Source organism: Rhamphochromis sp. 'chilingali' (genome assembly GCF_963969265.1).
Source record: "Rhamphochromis sp. 'chilingali' genome assembly, chromosome: 11".
NCBI classification, from domain to species: domain Eukaryota; kingdom Metazoa; phylum Chordata; class Actinopteri; order Cichliformes; family Cichlidae; genus Rhamphochromis; species Rhamphochromis sp. 'chilingali'.
The window spans coordinates 26,095,546-26,118,181 of record NC_137938.1 but is presented as its reverse complement, the minus strand read 5'-3'; the positions used below and the strand labels follow the sequence as shown (position 1 = coordinate 26,118,181).

General features: G+C 38.1%; 1 protein-coding gene across 1 annotated transcript; it reads right to left on the bottom strand.

The window, feature by feature from the left end:
* Nucleotides 1-5,641: 5,641 nt before the first annotated feature.
* Nucleotides 5,642-21,919, bottom strand: LOC308406552 (cell adhesion molecule CEACAM1-like; the record flags this gene model as incomplete). The annotated part of the gene is made up of 10 exons (XM_080897631.1): nucleotides 5,642-7,051; nucleotides 7,466-7,491; nucleotides 7,580-7,626; nucleotides 7,815-7,920; nucleotides 8,323-8,580; nucleotides 8,716-8,988; nucleotides 19,972-20,238; nucleotides 20,420-20,698; nucleotides 21,220-21,546; nucleotides 21,874-21,919. The coding sequence occupies 10 exons, from the start codon at nucleotides 21,917-21,919 to the stop codon at nucleotides 6,824-6,826; spliced, it is 1,857 nt and encodes a 618-aa protein (XP_080753757.1). The 3' UTR covers nucleotides 5,642-6,823.
* Between the last annotated feature and the right edge of the window lie 717 nt (nucleotides 21,920-22,636).

Here is a 22,636-nt window from a genome sequence, read left to right as displayed (position 1 = left end):
GACTTCTAGGTTATACTCGGCACAGATGTTCCTGTACACTATGCCGGCCACTTGGTTATGGCGTTCCATGTATGCCTTGCCTGCTAGCATCTTGCACCCTGCTGTTATGTTCTGGATTGTCTCTGGGGCATCTTTACACAGCCTGCACCTGGGGTCTTGCCTGGTGTGATAGACCCCAGCCTCTATGGATCTTGTACTCAGAGCTTGTTCTTGTGCTGCCATGATTAGTGCCTCTGTGCTGTCTTTCAGTCCAGCTTTGTCCAGCCACTGGTAGGATTTCTGGATATCAGCCACCTCCTCTATCTGCCGGTGGTACATACCGTGCAGGGGCCTGTCCTTCCATGATGGTTCCTCGTCTCCCTCCTCTTTCTTGGGTTTCTGCTGCCTGAGGTATTCACTGAGCACTCGGTCAGTTGGGGCCATCTTCCCAATGTATTCTTGGATGTTCATTGTCTCATCCTGGACTGTGGTGCTGACACTCACCAGTCCCCGGCCCCCTTCCTTCCGCTTAGCATACAGCCTCAGGGTGCTGGACTTGGGGTGAAACCCTCCATGCATGGTAAGGAGCTTTCTTGTCTTTATGTCAGTGGCTTCTATCTCCTCCTTTGGCCAGCCTATTACCCCAGCAGGGTACCTGATCACGGGCAGGGCGTACGTGTTGATGGCCCAGATTTTGTTCTTACCATTCAGCTGACTCCTTAGGACTTGCCTGACCCTCTGCAGGTACTTGGTGGTTGCAGCTTTTCTAGCGGCCTCTTCATGGTTCCCATTCGCCTGCGGGATCCCCAGGTACTTGTAACTGTCCTCTATGTCTGCAATGTTGCCTTCTGGTAGTTCAATCCCCTCAGTTCTGACTACCTTCCCTCTCTTTGTTACCATCCGACTACACTTCTCCAGTCCGAACGACATTCCAATGTCATTGCTGTATAGCCTGGTAGTGTGGATCAGTGAATCGATGTCTCGTTCACTCTTGGCATATAGCTTGATGTCATCCATGTACAGGAGGTGGCTGACAACTGCTCCGTTCCGTAGTCGGTATCCGTAGCCAGTCTTGTTAATGATCTCACTGAGGGGGTTCAGGCCTATGCAGAACAGCAGTGGGGACAGAGCATCACCTTGGTAGATGCACTCTTCTCGACAGAGATCTCGGATGTTGTTCCTGGGATCTGCTGGGGCCACTCGCCTAATTTGGGGGTAACTGCACCCAGTGCTCTGATTACCACTCTGTTACCTTCACCCTCCACATCTTTTTAAGCTCTTCATTGAGCCCTTGGTACTTCTCCAGCTTTTCGTCTTCCTTCTTCCTGATGTTATGATCGTCATTCGGTATCGCTACATATATCAGTATGGCCGTCTTCCTCGGCTTGTCCACCACTAATATGTCTTACTATGACATAGTAGTGGTCTTGAGGCTGGTTCTGCTGGAGTTTTTGATTCCCACTGTCACCAAGTGCTTACTCAAAGGAGTCGTGTGATTCTGGAGGTTATCTATGTATTGTTATAGGATCTTTACCTTACAATATAAAGTGCCTCGAGGCAGCTGTTATTGTGTATTGGTGAGCTATAAATAAAACTGAATTGAAATGACAACAACATCGATGCAGGCAAAGAAATAAAGTTTTAAACTTTAGAATCCACAAGTATTTATTTTTAAATAAACAGAGTATCCTCTGTTCCTTCAATATTATCACTACTTATTATAACATTGCAATGCTAAGCAGTACCATGAATTTGTCACCAGATCCAGATATACGGTCTTAGACTTTGTTCCATAAATACAGTATGTTGATAATAAGAAAAAGCTTAACAAGTTAATATTTATTGGTTGTTGGAGGAGGAAGCCTCAGAATTTGCAGCAAATTCTGCAGATACAGGGGTGCAGCAGCCACAGCAAAAGCGACACTTGCTGCCACGGTTCTCTGTGTTATAAAGCGTCTGTAGGAAAAACAAGAGACATGAGCACAGTGTTCATCTGTACCATTATCACTCACTCTGTTTATTTTCACCTCATGTGGAGGAAGCACCAGAAGACTTCACTGACAAAACACATTCACTCATTATTAAATTGGTCAAAAGTTTGTGGCCAAAGTCATTCAGTTAATGTTACCTTCCATATTCCACTGATACTTCCTCATGTGCTGCTGCTGGATTGTCCATGCTCATTGGCTCCTTCAGTTCTTGTTCCTGTTAGTAAATTATTTACAGTAGAAACCATATTTAGTTAAACAAACATTTGTGGCATATAAGCTAATTTACTTAGACAAAGTTAAGTTGAGCACAATGGCCACCACAAATGCAGCACTGAATGTCCTCCTCTTGGGAGGGTTTGAGGGGTCCTGACTTGGATTCTGATACTGTAACCTCTGTGATATAAACTGAGAAGTTCATTTAACATACAAAATGAAAACAACAGGCTATTTTGTTAAAGCTTGTTTTATTATAGCCTTACCATTTTGGCTCTACTGAGACACTATCAGCACCTAATGACACTGATTTGACTTAAATTGTAAAACTAAACCATTACGTCTAATATGATTTTTAACTGTCCACAAACTTGTTACTTTACTTGATCGTGCAAAAATATATGAAGTATAAAATTGCAGGAAAAATAAGTAAATAAATACCTGTGGTTTTTAAATAATTAATAGAAACAGGGAAGTATCTATATTCTTTCTTTTGGCCGGGTTATTAATTAACAGATAAAATTTACAGCGCATTCCGTCTTCTTGCGTGCAGCATTATTATTTATGTTGCATTTTAATCCTCCTGTCAGCTTATTTGTTATTAATGTTTATTTATTATTTATTTGTTTAATATGAGCTGAATGTGTTAAATATTTCCACAATGATAGCAGCACATTAATGTGTTTATCAGTTATTAATGTTCTCATATAAAGTTTTTAACACAGTGCACATTACAGTCACACCCACATTTCCCAAATGTTTTTATTTTTCTACCTAATGTCCTTGATGATGAGATAGAGCAAATGTGCATATTTCATTGAGTTAGTTACAGTTAGTTTTGAGATGATGCTGTGCTCATTGTTGTTCTATGAATGTATGGATTTGCCAATATTATTAAAAGGATAGTATGAACCAGCAAAAAGCGCACAATTGCTATTCACATTCCTCAAAACACCAGATGGCACTGTCTCACATGAGTCTTTTATTACTTTTGGTTCCCTCTAGTTCTAAATAAGGTCTTCATAAAATGTATGACCAGAAAATGACCTGAATTTCTGGCTATAAAGAGTTATCAGTAAGCCCGACACTGGTGATGATACGTTAATGAAGCAACTCCACATTGTATATCCTCTTTTTGCAAATCTTGCTCAATTTTTTCTTCTCTGAACCTCACTGTGTGTGTCCATATGTGTGAGGTATCATTTCCCTCCATGACTTTAAATTTTAAGTCTAATTACAAAAAAAATAAACTACAAACTAGGAAACTCATCTAATTAAAAGTAAAAGTTCTCTGTTGCTAGTAGAGAAGTTTTCCCAGCTGTCAGACACTAAGATAAGTTGTTAAATATCATATGTGTTCAAATAGGTAGCACTTTTCAGAAAACACAAAGGGCTAACCATGAAATACTCAGTAATCTGTCAGTTTGTGGTATAATTCAACTTTCAAATTTAAGTAAAAACACATGTGTACATGTGTAATATGTAACCAACATCATGTGTTCATTAACAGGTACTTTTACTGCACTGTTATTTGATTTTATTGCTGTAATGACATTAGTTGGCAAGGCAACGTATTTTACACAGAATGACCTTTGAATTTATTGCTGCAGGAAAAACAAAGTGTCATTCCTGGAACTGTAATTTTGTATAATTAGGCTACAACTACTTCCTCCTTCAGTTACACTTCTAATATATTCTCTGTCTTTTGTTTTATAACTTTTAACTAAGTACACAAACATCAGAGAAACAGTATAGTCACGCTTTTAACTTGGCTCTTCATTTGCAGCCCTCTTTGGGTCTTGCGAACAAGAAGATATTTATGTTCCTGTTCTGAACTTCTTTATTTTTTCAGTTACAGTTCCTTTCTTGTGAAATTTTAAACAACAGATATCCACAACTACTGTGTCATTTCATCTCTGGAAAAACAAAAACAAACAAAGAGACACATGTGACTTATGCATGAATTTTAAGAAAGAAGCAAAAGGGTCACTAAAGCAGAACATGCTCTGTAAACTTCAGTAATTGAAAAAGTATTTTATTCAGTTGAAGAAGCAAATATATTATTACAGATACATAAAAAAATAACCTGCAGCTATCATCATTGCACTGCTTAGTGAACAGGTGCAAACTGGTCACACATTTATTACACTTTAATTTCAGCATGGGGCAGAAAAAAAAAGACATAAGCTTTCAATGGATGTAAAACACTTACAGGGAAAATGCAAATGTAGCTTGATCTTCAGTAATGGGTAACTAATGGGGGGAGGGCTAACTCAGTTAACCACTAGACAAACACTCAAGATAGGAGGGGGGTCTTCTCTCATGATTTCATGTCCTCTAAACTTAAGTTATTATTTCACACAGAGGACCAACAATGACAGATTGCACATACAGTCAGAATTAATACATTTGATTTTAACTGAATTGAATAGAAAAGGTGAAAAACTCTGTTGGTCCAGAGTTAAAAAATGAATGAGTTTAAGGCCAGAGTTAAGGCAAACTACTCTTATTTGTTAACTAAAGAAAAGGACAAATGTCATCTCCGTCACACGTTTATTGCTTGCATGATTTCAAACAAAATCCTTATCAACACCTGCTAGGATCCAGTGCCTACTTGCAAATGACTCAGTTTAGTGTATGAAACACACTATTAGGAAAAAATTATTATATATTTCCACAGCAGCCACAGCACAAAGTAAAATATGTTCTGTTATATGATTTCGTCACTTCATTTACAATTCCTAAACCTGAAGTCTAGTTGTTGACTGTTGTTTTCAATTCATTCAACATTAAAAAACAGGAAAGAACTTTAAATCTGTAGTAAAACTCTCTAATCATATATTACTCTCAAGTGGGATATTCTGCTTTATTAAAAAGACACTTTAAAATGTGTCAGTGCAATTCTACTGCATCTAATGCCTTTACTGTCACATTACACGCTATAGTATCATTAAGCACTGTTTATGTTTGCACTTTTGAGATATATATATTGGCAGAGGAAGCAATTAGCGAGGAACAACTAGTAGACAATTTTGTGTAGAAAATTACTTCCTGGGTTTTTCAGAATTAAATGGCAGGAACACTTCAGACACAAATGGAAATACACGGACAGAAAAGAATGGAAAACAGGAACAAAAGGAACAGAAAAAAAATCCCTGCAATTCCCACATAGCACATTATACATTACATTTTCATTTTTTAAGAATTTAGCAAACCTCTTAATATGCAGCTTTTAAGATAATACATTTCTTCTCTATTAAAAAAATAAAAATAACTCCAGCTAAGCAGCAAAAAAAAGCAAGTGAAAGCATGTTTCCAAACAGTTACAGTACAGTTTTTTTTATTTTTGTACTTTATTTGCACTTAACACTTTTAACTCAAGTGGGAAATAGTGCAAGAATAATTACACGAGAACAGACTGGCTACCCATTAGAAATAATATGAGATATACATTGCAGTTTGTATGACCTGCTTCTAGATTTTATTTATTCATTCAGGTTTTTTTTGTTTGTTTGTTTTTTGGAAGACCACTGTAGAATAATAAGCTGTTTGTTTGTTTGTTTTTTATCAAAGAGATGATGTATTTAAATCTTGTTGTGTTACAGCTAATGTTGATTGTCTGTTTTTGTGCATTTAGGCAGAGTTATCTATTATATCTGTTATTGTTTTTTATACAAGAGAAACATGGGAACGATTTTGAAGATGATACAAGTCATCTAGGCACTTTGAAGGAATTCAAATGATGAAGTAGCTCATTCTTATTATACATATCAATAACTATACTCATCACACACGTTCACTTGTGCCAGGAAAATATCTACAGTCCCCTGATAAAGATAATATTGTGTTTAAAATGTGCCTATATTTTGTACCAAAGTCATGACATTTATAATAAATGATATGGAAGTATGTTGAAGCACTTATTATTATTTATCAGAGTAACTAAACAAAGACGTAGTAGCATTCTGAAATGTGATCCAGGCTGTTGTCTAGTGTGCAATGGATGGTTTCCCTAAACCTGCTCAATAGCACCAGAAAAAGTTTGAAAGTCTGGAATCATTCAAACTCTTTTTCAATTATTTTAAAACAGAAATATTTTTGGTTATTGTCACTCCTGACCTTTCATTTGCAGGGATGAGAAAGTGGATTTTATTTCAATCTATGTAAGTAATCTTAAGTCTAACTAAGGTAACACACATTGACATATTAATGAATTGTCAAACTGATCATTAAGTAGCATCCAGGAGTGCTGCTGGAACTACTACTTCACTACTACTTTTAGCCACATATAAGAATCTTGTATGAAATCACATGATAATATATTACAACAAACCTGTTACAGATAAATATCTGAATCAAATAAAAAGAATATCACTGCTCAGATAACTAAACTTTGCACTGTACAAAGAAAATCCTGAACATAAGGACGGGAAGCTATGATATGCTGTTTACTCAAAGTAATAAGGAAACATTGTTCCCATGGCAATAAATTTCAGAGCTGGTTGATTATTGACTACTTTTAAAGTGCTTTGACTCAGGAGTTCAAGTCCAAGCTAGCCCGCAATAAATGGAGTGAGAGCAACATGCACGTTTGACTGCTTCTGGCCTGCTTGGATATGAATCTATCAGATCCAGTACACTCAGCGTACACGAACCTGAGCATAGGTTTCTGAAGCATTAGGATCAGGCTGAGGGGCGGGCCTCCTCACTCGGTGCACATGAGCGTCATATGTAGGAAGGGAGGATGCTGCAGGAGCCCTGTTGTTTGCCTGAACCTGGGCATGATTTGAGGATTCATTCTGTAACCCCATCTGAACTCTTTCGTCATTTCTCTTTGGGGAAAAACGGACATCTGCATAGTTTAATTCCTACAGAAAAAACAGAGAGTAGAAAACTGTGAAATACAGGGTATCTTATCTTTTTGTTTTATATACTTTAGGTTCAAACATTTATTCAGTTACATCACAATAAATGAAATGTATTTATTAAACATATACAGTATTTTGGTTAATATTATCAAAAAACATTACTGATATCAATCCATTACATGACATTTAAGTTAGAGTCTGACAAGGTTCAAAGTCTGAATTTGAGCACTATGGTAAGTAAGTGTTAGCTGAGATAGAAAGATGGGGGAGGAAGGCTCTGTATATCAGCCCAAACTGTCCTTTTCACAAACCATGTAGCCACTAATACATATCAACAGTTATAAAAGTATCTTGCATGTATAAAACTCAAAGATTATGAATCTATGATCATTGCAAAGGACTAAAAAAATTTACCTGACTCGAGGAAGCTGCATTGCCTCCTTAAAAAATAAAAAGAAGATTTGTAATTGAATTTAGGGAGTAAATATAAACATGCAGATGTGCACTCACACACACAAACACACAAACCTGTTGTAGTGGAAGTGTCTCTATTTGTAGATTTCTTCAGAGGTCCTCTGTTGAGAGGGATAATGAGTCATTAGTTTGCATTTAATGTCCACATAAAAACAATAATGTAATAACGTAATACAAGGTAATGTTCCCCTGGAAAACAACAACAAAGACTTGTTAAATAACCACTAGTGTCATGGCTAGAAATACACAGATAGCACACATTCACAAATGAGAAAAATATCCAACATACTTTTTCTTATAAAAGAAGTATCCACCACCAGCAGCTGCAGCCACGAGGACAAAACATGCGATTACTATTCCAGCGATGGCACCAGCAGATAATCCTGATGATGGTTCTGGGACTGTATAAATACGAAAAAATATTTCCATATCAATTGTTTTGAATAGATTTTCTCCATCATCTCATAGTCATGTAAAAACGTCCTCCTTTGCTTGATTTGTCATTGGACAGGTTTCAGTGTCAATTTATTGGACAATTTATTACACAGAAGAGGTGCAGAAATCATTGAATGGAGAATATTTTGTAATGTTTAAATGTTATGGCAAAACTATCAAGGCACCATGTGGCTTTGGCAAACATCTTTCTATCTTTAAATGGAGTCCTGTATTTAAAACACAATTGTCTCATGAGCTTGAAATTAATCTTCAATTTATAAGTATAAAAGATCTTTAAGGAAAAACCTCCAGAAGTCTATCAGCTGACTAGAAAATCCAAGAGAATCAACACATGCAGGTACCTGTTACAGTCAATTCATGCACCACTGATGATGAGTTTCTTTCAGTTATATTATTCCATGCTTGACAGGTGTAGTTGCCACTATCAGAAAGTTCAACCTCTTCTCTAACGTACTCAGCAGAATTACTGAGGATTTCTACACCATTACGCAACCAGCTAAATCTGGCAGATGGTGTGGATTCAGCAGAACAGGTCAGTTTTAAGGTGCTTTTGAAATTTATCTCATTTGGACCTTTGAGCTGAACTTTTTCTGGTCCATCTGAAAAACAGGTATTTGTAAAGTAAATGATAAAAATATCAAATGGGTATTAAATGGCTTCTAAGAAAACATATCAGTACTGTCATTTGTTCTTCAATATTTTGTAACTGTATGCCTGAACAGCATATTACTTACAATTAACAATCATGATGTATTTAGCTCCTTCACTGTTGACAGGGTTGCTGATATTACAAAAATATTCTCCATTGTCTTTCCTATTCACAGAGTTAAAGGTCAACACTCTGTTATTGTCAGAAAGGATCGTGTTGTCAGTCGGGGTCAGTTCAGAGTTATTCTTCATCCAGTTCCTTGTAAAGGCTGAGCCAATAGCTTCACAGGTTAAGCTGACAGAGATCCCCTCGACTGGCAGGTTTGGTGATGGTTTGACAGAAGGGTCTGATATTTTCTCTGTTTGCCAAAAGATAAATGATTGAAAAGAAAAAATAATATTTATATAAACAAAAATATACAAGTGACTAAGGGCCAAAATCATAAACTAAGTTTAGTGATGGTGAGATTAAAAAAAAATGCTGAAAAAAATAAAATAATTCAATTCAATTTTATTTATATAGCACCAAATCACAACAAAAGTCGCCTCAAGGCGCTTTATATTGTACAGTACATCCAGAGAAAAACCCAACAATCATATGAGCAAGCACTTTGGCGACAGTGGGAAGGAAAAACTCCCTTTTAACAGGAAGAAACCTCCGGCAGAACCAGGCTCAGGGAGGGGCAGCTATCTGCGCAGCAGATAATGAGATTAAAAACACCAAATAAAACCTAAGAGTTGAATTCAACTCTTCACATGTGGGTTAATTCTCTCTGGACTAACAAAAGGATTAATGGCCAACACTAAAAGTAATGTAAGGCATATACATATATGACATTTTCACACAATTGACTTTTAAGGTCAAGATATGATATTTAAAGGTGTCTGATATTAATTTGTGGAAACAGTTTACCAGTTCAAGACTCAAGTATAACGCAGACACTTAAGCTGAATTGATTTTTTCGTTTCTACATTTTTTGAATACAACCAATAACCTAAAAATTTCCAAGAAGATGATTTTCATTTTTGACTTTTGTTTATTTACAACTTTTTGTGGTGCTACTTCTATGTGGAGGTTAATGCAAATGCAAATTTGGACCCATGTGTAGGGATGGGTATTGATAAGATTTTAACGATTCCGATTCCATTTTCGATTCTGTTTAACGATTCGATTCCTTATCGATTCTCTTATCGATTCTTTTTTTTTTTAAAAGGAGAACACTAAGGTCGATTAGCTTAGAACTGTGTTTTATATCTTCTCTTTGAACAAGATAGAAATTTAGGAGTAACATGGCCTTACAAACCCAACAGTGAGATCTTAAGAGATCCAGCCTACGGCTCTTCAATGGGGTGTCACAGGGTCCCCAGGAAAAAAAATGTATATGTAAAATAATAAAATAAATATTCTCCTGTAGCAATAACAAAGTTTAACATAAATTATTCTGTAGCAATTACACAAGAATATCCAGTAATGTCCCTGCCTACAATTAAACACATTCACTTACCAAAGTGAAATCGGGGGCATCTGCTGTGGCAAATGGGTGCAAGCCTTTGACCACAAACTTAGACACTGCTCGGTGACATTTGTCTATCCTGGCCTGAAAGGAGACGCTACCGGTAGACTGCAGCGAGAACTGCCAGCATCTGAGCCAGCCAGACTCTGTCTCTCTCATCATGGTTATCTAAATGCAACGCACAGTAAAAGCAGGTTTTGTAATAAGGCAGATCGCGCTAACATAATATGCAATGCTAATTGATTAGTTACCTGCAGTATTAACGGGAGAGGACGTGGAAACGCTACCGCTGCTGCTGGGTTGAGCTTCGCTAGTCCGGAGCGGATCAAAAACACGACATTCGTTGAAAGCAATCGCGTGTTTTTTGAGCAAATGCTTTTGCATGTTCGTAGTGTTTCCTCCCTTTGATGAAATCTCTACTTTGCAAGTATTGCACGTTGCCCTGTTGTCATCCTTTCTCATAAAGTGTAACCAAACTTTTGAGCGTTTGTGCCGCTCAGGCGCCATGTTTCCTACTGGGTAAAAGACGCCACTCAACGTGATGACGTCATTCGGGGCGACTGGAATCGATAAGGGAATCGTTTTTAAAAGTGGCAAACGATTCCAAGGAATTGAAACAGTGGGAACCGGTTCTCAACAAGAACCGGTTTTCGATACCCATCCCTACCCATGTGTTATGGTATTATGACATAAATGATTTTAGAGAAAAAGATCCCATCTAAAGTATCGGGATCTGAATGGCAAGTTTTAACTATGTACAGGTGTTTAAGTGACATAAAGTTTGTATGATTTTTAATTTGAGAGTTTAGTCTGAGGTCACATTACAAAATATGAAATAAATAAGAGAGTATGTTATTTAGGACAACATATGAAAACAGAACAATTTCTGTAACACAGTGTTGTTTTACGGGAAGGGGTTAACTCGTTGCCGACTCCTTAGTTGGGGTGAGCATGGTCTACCTTCTTACATCAAATTCATTACCCATCAAATTCAGTATCGATGCACAGTAAGTCAAGACAGGTCAATCCCAGATAATTGATTTCTATGAACTGGTGGTAGTGTGGACCTGGGGCAGCCAAGATATCCAAGAATGCATTTCAAATCACACGTGGCAATGGTGGCGGTGCTCTAAACTAAGTAAAGTTTTAAAATACCCTGTTTGTCTATCACCAGCTACACTTTTAATGTTGTTCTAGAATATTCACATATCTGGTCAGTTTGTTAAAATACAGCCTATTTGTCAACTGCTGAGGGCATCAGCCACCGGCAGGTAGTGTGGTGGGCCTTGTGGCTATGTTAGCATAACATAAACACAGTGAAGCAGGAGAATGAATGCTAACTTTTTTCCCTCTCAATAAAAGTTAACGTGAGGATTAAACTTCAGTCAGGAGAACAACTGAGAAGAACCAATCAACAATACGAGGTCAGTCATTAATATACTGCAACAACATGGAAATAGAGCAGCTACGAGAGAATTCAACATTAATGAATCAATGGTACAGAAGTGGAGGAAGCAAGAAGAATGAGTTGAGTAAAATTTGACCTGACTGTTTTGTTTCGCTTAGTGCGCCTTATGCTCCAAAAAATACGGTAATAGTGACACAAAAGTTTCAACTTCATTGCACACACACAGTTGGGCAGAGACACCCAGTTCTTACATCTCTCAGAGAGGGGAGAACTCTTTACTTACAGTGGGGCAAAAAAGTATTTAGTCAGCCACCGATTGTGCAAGTTCCCCCACCTAAAATGATGACAGAGGTTAGTAATTTGCACCAGAGGTACACTTCAACTGTGAGAGACAGAATGTGAAAAAAAATCCATGAATCCACATGGTAGGATTTGTAAAGAATTTATTCGTAAATTAGGGTGGAAAATAAGTATTTGGTCACCTCAAACAAGGAAAATCTCTGGCTCTCACAGACCTGTAACGTCTCCTGTAAGAAGCTTTTCTGTCCCCCACTCGTTACCTGTATGAATGGCACCTGTTTGAACTCATCATCTGTATAAAAGACACCTGTCCACAGCCTCAAACAGTCAGACTCCAAACTCCGCCATGGCCAAGACCAAAGAGCTTTCGAAGGACACCAGGAAAAGTATTGTAGACCTGCACCAGACTGGGAAGAGTGAATCTACAATAGGCAAGCAGCTTGGTGTGAAAAAATCAACTGTGGGAGCAATCATCAGAAAATGGAAGACATACAAGACCACTGATAATCTCCCTCGATCTGGGGCTCCACGCAAGATCTCATCCCGTGGGGTCAAAATGATCATGAGAACGGTGAGCAAAGATCCCAGAACCACACGGGGGACCTGGTGAATGACCTGCAGAGAGCTGGGACCAAAGTAACAAAGGTCACCATCAGTAACACACTACAACGGCAGGGAATCAAATCCCGCAGTGCCAGACGTGTTCCGCTGCTGAAGCCAGTGCATGTCCAGGCCCGTCTGAAGTTTGCCAGAGAGCACATGGATGATACAGCAGAGGATTGGGAGAATGTCATGTGGTCAGATGAAACCAAAGTAGAACTTTTTGGTATAAACTCAACTCGTCGTGTTTGGAGGAAGAAGAATACTGAGTTGCATCCCAAGAACACCATACCTACTGTGAAGCATGGGGGTGGAAACATCATGCTATGGGGCTGTTTTTCTGCCAAGGGGACAGGACGACTGATCCGTGTTAAGGACAGAATGAATGGGGCCATGTATCGTGAGATTTTGAGCCAAAACCTCCTTCCATCAGTGAGAACTTTGAAGATGAAACGAGGCTGGGTCTTCCAACATGACAATGATCCAAAACACACCGCCCGGGCAACAAAGGAGTGGCTCCGTAAGAAGCATTTGAAAGTCCTGGAGTGGCCTAGCCAGTCTCCAGACCTCAACCCCATAGAAAATCTGTGGCGGGAGTTGAAAGTCCGTGTTGCTCGGCGACAGCCCCAAAACATCACTGCTCTCGAGAAGATCTGCATGGAGGAATGGGCCAAAATACCAGCTACTGTGTGTGCAAACCTGGTAAAGACCTATAGTAAACGTTTGACCTCTGTTATTGCCAACAAAGGTTATGTTACAAAGTATTGAGTTGTATTTTTGTTATTGACCAAATACTTATTTTCCACCCTGATTTACGAATAAATTCTTTACAAATCCTACCATGTGGATTCATGGATTTTTTTTTTCACATTCTGTCTCTCACAGTTGAAGTGTACCTCTGGTGCAAATTACTGACCTCTGTCATCATTTTAGGTGGGGGAACTTGCACAATCGGTGGCTGACTAAATACTTTTTTACCCCACTGTAACACTGCAAGAGGAGATAAAGGTTGTTAAACTCTCTCTCCCTTTGGGGCCCTGTAGTTAAAGAAGAGGGCTGTGCTGTTCATTTTTTAGCGATGGCCGTCAGTGCCCTGCTGAACATCTCTCTCCCGGGATTAAAGGTGTTAACTACTGCTCACTGTATCTGTATATTTGCTGATTAAATTTCCATAACAATGGTGTTTGGAATACAGTTGAATAAATATTTTGAAAAAGATAGGATTGTGGGGATAGGTGGGGCTCCTACTTTGGCTGGAGCTGGAGTTATTCTGTGTCTTTATGTTGCTCAGCTGCCTTTTCTTCTCTCATTCTATCCCCCTCTCTCTCCTGTTGCTACTTCAATCATGGAACTGTTGTTTAGCGCAGATGTTGCGCTAAACAACACCAGCACGTTTAAGCTTGCTAAGCTGTTGTTAGAATTTATTTAATATTACTTTCTAGTATCAGCTGATGTTCTTTCTGCCGCAAAATGGGCGATAAACAAATCGCGTTCCTTTTCACCTAAATACAGATGTATTGTAATTGGTCCAGCCCAAAGTTGATCATGACCAATTGGCTAATCCACCACCTTTCATTGTTTATGCCGTTACAAAAACAAACAAACAAACATAAAAATGAAAAATCACCATTGGCCCACTGGGTAAATGCCCGGTATGCCCAATGGCCAGTCCAGCTGTGCGGTCAGCTGGTGGGTAACAGGCATCTCCGAAAACGATAGAGCACTTTTGCAAACATGTGATGTCTTGATAAATCGAGCAGATATTTGAAGTTTACACAGCCCCATTCTCGCCTGAAAATATCTTAAAAGTCTATTTTGTGATCCAGAAAGAGTAATATTTCAAACTCCGCCACTCTGCGCTCCTCCGCTACTGCCTCGTTTGAGTTTTGGACGAAATGCAATCTGGGATATTACATTTCTTAATTTCGAGCTGATTGGAAACCAAAATAGCCAATCAGATTTTTTTGCATCCAAGTTTGATTGGTTGGTTTTGTGGAGCAAATATAACGGTGTACAGAAAGAGTTGAATGCACACAGACAGAAATGTTGAGAGCGCAAGCAACACATTGCGAGCAAACGCAAATGCAACAACTCAGCGACAGGGGCTGCTATTGTGTATGTATATGGATAATAGGAAACACTAAAATACATTTTTTGCATGCAGCAATGAATTTTGTTCACTTCAATTTAGCTTTTCTTCGCTCAAAATAAAATTCTCCTCAAAATGCAGTTGTTTGGTTTTTTTTATGTGCGCTAAATTTTTTTTTACGTGCACTCAGAATAGTGGCACAAAAATAACACAACATATCTCAAAGCTTCCCTTTCTGTCAAAAATTTTAGAAAAGATTGTATTTGTTCAGCTGCAATCTTTTCTACAGGAAGTGCAGAATTATTAGGCAAGTTGTATTTTTGAGGAATAATTTTATTATTGAACAACAACCATGTTCTCAATGAACCCAAAAAACTCATTAATATCAAAGCTGAATGTTTTTGGAAGTAGTTTTTAGTTTGTTTTTAGTTTTAGCTATTTTAGGGGGATATCTGTGTGTGCAGGTGACTATTACTGTGCATAATTATTAGGCAACTTAACAAAAAACAAATATATACCCATTTCAATTATTTATTTTTACCAGTGAAACCAATATAACATCTCCACATTCACAAATATACATTTCTGTCATTCAAAAACAAAACAAAAACAAATCAGCGACCAATATAGCCACCTTTCTTTGCAAGGACACTCAAAAGCCTGCCATCCATGGATTCTGTCAGTGTTTTGATCTGTTCACCATCAACATTGCATGCAGCAGCAACCACAGCCTCCCAGACACTGTTCAGAGAGGTGTACTGTTTTCCCTCCTTGTAAATCTCACATTTGATGATGGACCACAGGTTCTCAATGGGGTTCAGATCAGGTGAACAAGGAGGCCATGTCATTAGTTCTTCTTCTTTTATACCCTTTCTTGCCAGCCACGTTGTGGAGTACTTGGACGCGTGTGATGGAGCATTGTCCTGCATGAAAATCCTGTTTTTCTTGAAGGATGCAGACTTCTTCCTGTACCACTGCTTGAAGAAGGTGTCTTCCAGAAACTGGCAGTAGGACTGGGAGTTGAGCTTGACTCCATCCTCAACCCGAAAAGGCCCCACAAGCTCATCTTTGATGATACCAGCCCAAACCAGTACTCCACCTCCACCTTGCTGGCGTCTGAGTCGGACTGGAGCTCTCTGCCCTTTACCAATCCAGCCACGGGCCCATCCATCTGGCCCATCAAGGCTCACTCTCATTTCATCAGTCCATAAAACCTTAGAAAAATCAGTCTTGAGATATTTCTTGGCCCAGTCTTGACGCTTCAGCTTGTGTGTCTTGTTCAGTGGTGGTCGTCTTTCAGCCTTTCTTACCTTGGCCATGTCTCTGAGTATTGCACACCTTGTGCTTTTGGGCACTCCAGTGATGTTGCAGCTCTGAAATATGGCCAAACTGGTGGCAAGTGGCATCTTGGCAGCTGCACGCTTGACTTTTCTCAGTTCATGGGCAGTTATTTTGCACCTTGGTTTTTCCACACACTTCTTGCGACCCTGTTGACTATTTTGAATGAAACGCTTGATTGTTCGATGATCACGCTTCAGAAGCTTTGCAATTTTGAGACTGCTGCATCCCTCTGCAAGATATCTCACTATTTTTGACTTTTCTGAGCCTGTCAAGTCCTTCTTTTGACCCATTTTGCCAAAGGAAAGGAAGTTGCCTAATAATTATGCACACCTGATATAGGGTGTTGATGTCATTAGACCACACCCCTTCTCATTACAGAGATGCACATCACCTAATATGCTTAATTGGTAGTAGGCTTTCAAGCCTATACAGCTTGGAGTAAGACAACATGCATGAAGAGCATGATGTGGACAAAATACTCATTTGCCTAATAATTCTGCACTCCCTGTATATGGTCGCAATGTTCTTGAGAGGTTTCAGTCTGGTTTTAAAGCTTTTCATAACACCGAAACTGCACTTTTAAAAGTTCTTAACGGTCTTTTACTAGCCACTGAAATAGTTCTGCCTCGCTGGAACCTTTATTTCAGTTTCTCTGCGAAGTTAAGGCCTGGATGGCTGCTAGTTTCCTTAATTTCAATGAAAATAAAACCGAGGTGATTGTTTTTGGACCAAATTGCAATTCCAGAACCTCCAGAACCATTTTAATTTGCGCAGTTTAAAACCTTTTATCAAATTGCATGCTAAACATTTGGGGGTTATATTTGACAATAAGTTCGCCTTTTAGAAACAGATTAGTTTATTTGTACAGCAGTCTTTCTTTAAACCGAGGCTTTTATCCAAGGTGAGATTTTTTTTGTCTTTTAAAAAACTAGAACGGGCAATTCATGCTTTCATTCTATCCCAACTGGACTACTGTATTTCTTTATATGTAGGCATAAGTCAGACTTTTTCTTGCAAGGCTCCAGCTGGTCCAGAATGCTGCTGCTCGTCTTTTGACATGAATGAAGAGAAATGAACACATCTTCCCGGTGCTTGCCTCGCTTCAGTGGCTCCCTGTACGTTTTAGAATCAACTATAAAATCTTATTGGTGACTTATAAAGTGCGGAATGGACAGGCCCCAGGGTATGTGTCAGACCTACTGCAGCCTTATATGCCCCCTAGAGCTCTTAAATCGGGTGATCTTTTGCTCTTGGCCACACAAGATCGACGCTGGTTCTTAGAGGTGATCATGCGTTTGTGGTCGTGGTGCCTAAATTATGGAATGATTTGCCTCTCCAAATCAGACAGGCTCCTACCCTCAATCTTTTTAAATCCTATCTTAAAACACTACTCACTGTCTTTTAATACTGCATGAGAGTTATTTACTTATTTATTTGTTATTAGCTATTTGGCATTGATGTTAATTGATATTGTTATTTTATTGTGTTATTTTATTATAAAATTTGTATGTTTGCACAGCACTTTAGTCAGCACCACTGTTGTAATTAAAAGTGCTATATAAATAAATAAACTAAACTAAATTAAAATACGAAATACATAAATAAATAATTTATTAAATGTTATAAATGAAATGAATGGAAGTTTAACTAATCATGTATATATTTAATTAATTAAATAACTCAGATTTTAAATAATTAATAAATAATTTAATTAATTATTTAATTGTGTACTTATTTAATTCATTTTGGCACCCATGGCCCTCCACGCAGTGCAGCAAAAAGCAAGATGACAGACCATGGACATCCCTATGTCTCATATGGGACGAAGAGGACTAGCAGTAATACCATGAAAGTAAATCAAATCTTTGATTTACTTTGGGACCTGTGAAAAGATCAGATTCCATGGAATCTATGGTTCACACAATTAAAAACCAAATTCACATACAAGCCAAAAACAAATTATCAATCCATCCATTCTCTTTCACTTACCGTATTTTTCAGACCACAAGGCGCACTGGATTATAAAGCGCACTGACGATGAACGGGTCTGTTTTCATGCATAAGGCGCACCGGACTATAAGGTGCACTAAGCAAAACAAAACAGATAAGTCAAACTTTACTCAACTCATTCTTCTTGCTTCCTCCACTTCCGTACCATTGATTCATTAATGTTGAATTATCTCACAGCTGCACTATTTTCATGTTGTTGCAGTATATTAATGACTAACCTCATATTGTTGCTGGATTATCTCCGTTGTTCTCCTGACTGGAGTTTGGTCCATTTACAGCATCCTGCCATGCGATTGCATTTGTCCCTAACCATCGGAAACCCTCACGTTAACATTTATCGAGTGGAAAAAAGTTAGCGTTCATCCTCCAACGTCACTGTGTTTATATTATGCTAACATAGCTGTGTCGCTAGCGATCACGTAGCACATCTTTATATACCAGCTAGTCCAACTTCAGTAACCCTACAAAAGTCACTGTTGTTTAGTTTTCTGTCTTCATTTATGTTGGAAGCGATGGCAGAGCTGTACGTTTTAATTTTTCAGAAATCCCTGAGTCAGAACATGGTACATCATGATTAGGTGGAAACTAGCGAGCTAACTTCCTGCTAACTTGTAACTCATAAATTTCATAAATTCTGTTTTCATAGATGCCTGGATGTTAAACTTAATTGTTACACCGGGTAAAGCAGCAACGCTGATCATTTTATTAAAGATGAAAGAATTTAGACAGTTTTAAACTCTCAGTGATGCCACAGTGTTCGTTTGACTTTGGGACCTGAAGTGGATGGAGTTTTGGGCCCAGATTTCTCGGGGAGGCTCCTGACTATGGTAGCTGTAAAACTCCGACAATCTATCAAGCAGTGCGGCTTCATAGCTTACCAAAGTTGTAGTAAAACATTTTTTGACAGATTTTTAAGAGCCATGTACCACATAAAATCGGTTCGAAGTCAGTCAGCACAACCAGAATTCATACCCAAGGCGCACTGTCGATTTTTGAGAAAATTAAAGGATTTTAAGTGTGCCTTATAATCCGAAAAATACGGTATCTAGTTCAGCGTTACAGGGGGGACTGTAGCCTATATTAGCTGTCATAGGGTTAAAGGGGGTAAACCCTGGTCAGGTCGCTAGTCAGTTACAGGGTTCTATTACATTTTATGGTAATATTTATTCAAACTGAAGACCACTAGCCACCATATGGTCAACTTATGATTCCCAAACTGTCAACATATTATGAGCAGGGAGCTATGAAGGGCAACTCAAACAACAAACAAACTGTCATTATTTACGATAAACATGTTGATACTTTAGCTTTGCTGTTTTAGCAACAATTGTAAAATCCTGAATCACAAAGTTAACTCAACAAAATGCCACTTTCCCCAATTCTTAAGTCAGTAGCTTACTTGACTTGTTAATTGATAGGCAAACGTCCACCTTTACATGAAATAGTAAAATCATCACAGTTAATGTGGACTTGTCCTACAGTGAAAATGTGTTCAAATTTGTTTTACGGTGAAGTGCTTAATAGTTTACTTGTGCATCACTTTATCGTTTCTACAAAATAGCCTAAATAAAATCCCTTCCTTCCATCTTGAAAGGAGACTTTCATACTTTACAAACTCAAACAAAGAGAATCTATGAAAACATCCAGTGATGTTAGGCTTCTCATTATAGTTCACAATATAAGATTCTAACCAACCTTGTTATCATAACAGCCACATGGTCAACAAACAACAAGCATTACTCTTTCTTTTAAAGGGTACTTCTTTGCCTGTATTTTAAAATCTTCATTCTGTTTAAGCTTTCTCTATCAGCTTCATTTCTCTTCTGCGTAAGGAAAAATGTCCAAAGTCAAAAGTATCTGAGAGACCATTCGTGTTTAAAAACTGGATTTTTGTATTTTATTTTCTCCACAAATGTATGTATGTAGGTGTATATATATATATATATATATATATATATGTACATATATATATATATATATATATATATATATGAAAGTATTATCTGAGTATAGAAAATTTGAGAAATATGAATTTGAATCATAAAATTTTAAATAATAAATTATTTAAAAACAGACTTACCCAGTACAGTGATGGCTGAAGGCTGAGATGCTTGATATCTCAGAGTTTTGCTGTTAAAGGCCTGGCAGCTGTAGTTTCCACTCTGGTTCATCTGAATGTTCATCAGTCTGAGATCTGATCCAATATCAGGCAGCTGATCTCCATTCAGAAACCACTTGAACTGGGCAGGAGGTCTGGATCCAACTGAGCAGGTGAGGCTGATGTCTGACCCCACAGCAAAGTATTCTTGTGATGGAAATAATATCAAATTTATATTTTCTGGACCATCTAAATATAGAAGGAACAGAGAAAATTTTTATTGTATAAAAAATGTATAAGTATATTACATTCAGTTTTTCTTGTGTACTTGTAAAATTATTTAACACAGCTACATTACTCCACATCATGTCACCAGAAAAAAACTCTGATGCAGACGTTTTCAGACTGAGCATTTTCTTTAGTAACTCACAGCTGATGGAGAGGTTTACTGGATCACTGGTACCAAAACTGACAGGATTGGACACATTACACCTGAATGGTCCCTGGTCAAAGCGGGTCACATTGATTATAGTCAGATTAGAGTCTCCATCAGTGAGCTGAACTCTGTCACTTGCTGTAACCTCAGAGCTGCCGTTCAACCAGAGGAAAGAGAGAGAGGATCCAGAGGCAGAGCAGGACAGAGAGACAGAACCACTGAACTCAACCAAGTCTGTGCTGCTGGAAGTTACCAACACATTGGAGACTTTCTCTGTGAAAGAAAATAAAATAGTTTCATTGTTGGCATCAACAATAGAAAATAAGCATTAAAGTGATTAAAATCTGACTCCAGCTAAACCATGTCAAGACAAGGAGTATATACTATAAAAACCAACCGAAAAAGACAGAATAGCAATAATAAAATTATCATTAAAACATTTAAAGAAGTACTGTCAAAACCTTGAAATACTTTCATTCTCATAATTTAAATATCTGCTGCCTTTAAGTGACTATTCTGCACAGAGTAAATTAGACAAATGGAGTCCTCAGACTAATCTTTACAATATGCTGGTCAATACTACATTTAAATAAGCCATTCAGTTTCTTACAGCCACTTTGTAAAGTTTGTAATATCACAATCTGAATAATATCACAAATTATTGCAAGAAAGCAGAACAACACATAACAAAAATGTACTAATAATTCCAGGTATTTTTGCACGTTTAATATAATGTAAACTTGTTTAAATATTGCAGAAAAAAATTACACTGTTGGATTTCAATATCTGCTCACCGTGTATCTCCAAAGTTGTATGTCCAACATGGTTTGTGCCATCAGCTTGTGTAATGCTAACACTGTATTCTCCAATGTCATTCAGAGTGAGACTCCTGAGCTCCAGAGACCCAGTAGATGGGAAGAAGGTGATCCTGCCTTCATACTCTGGTCCAGTATTGTTTGCTAAGTTAGTTGAGATGATTATAAGCTTAGAGAGATTTAACTTCCAGTCCACAGTTAGAAACTGTGTTTCTGTTGGAGTCAGTGTTGTGGTGAACATCACCTTTTCTCCTACAGCTGCATTCAGTGGACCATCAGGCAACACACCAGCTCCTTCAGTAAAAACTGCAGGAGACAAATAGAAAAGTACATAAAACATATGTCAGTCAAACAAATAAAACAATTGTGGAATAAATGCAATGAAATACAGCAAAGCTGCGGAGTTCACCTTATTTTCATTAGAGGTTGAGCTTTTCCAGATAATACCGCACATATTTCTGATCGAGTTTCAGGAACTCACACAGTAAACGTGTGGTTATTAAAACAGTTAACCAGCTGTTGCTTTCAGTGAATTGCTGCTGTTCTAAGTCTTTGGCAAACATCCAAAGGAAAATATAACCTTTTGTAAAGAGACAATAAGTTCTACTGAACATCATAATTTTTGAGACTTACCTGCAAATGCCACTAAGACAATAAGAAGCTGTAGTAACAAAGCCATTAATTAAATATCTGTGAAGAGTGCAGCTAGGAATGTTCAACTATCAAACTGACCACGAACCTACTGACTCAATATGGTAAATGAAACTCTACTTAACCCTTTAAACCCTTAAGTATTAACAAGGTGCAGTGTCAGTTTCACATGCAAGTAGAGTCATAGACTTTTTTATAAGCTGATCCACTAGAAAACTTGCACGATGCCTCCCTCATGTGGTGTAACTGTGTTAGTGCAAGATATAAACTTTTTGAAGTTAATATAAAGATGTTGACGTGGAGTCACAGGATGTTTTTCCGAGTAATACAATTACTGTATGTGATCAGCACTTAATAACGGCCCAGCAGACTGTTACTGTTGTTCGCAGAATCCCAGATGAGCCATCAGGCTTTTCTGAAATGCTTATCCAACTAAGAGTCACACACATAAGAGGCTCAAAAGTGTAATAATCTAAGTTGTGATATGACAGAGAAACAAAAACAAGACACTATTACAGAAGACGAGATCAGAAACATTATTTCACAACTGACACTTTAAAGACCTTGTACATGAGCAGAAGGATTTTAAATTTGATTCTGGATTTAACAGGGAGCCAGTGAAAGGAAGCCAATATAGGTGAAATATGCTCTCTCTTTCCTAGTCCCTGTTGGTACTTTCACTGCAGCATTTTGGATAAACTGAACGTTGTTCTGGGAGTTTTGAGGACATCGTGACAATAACAAG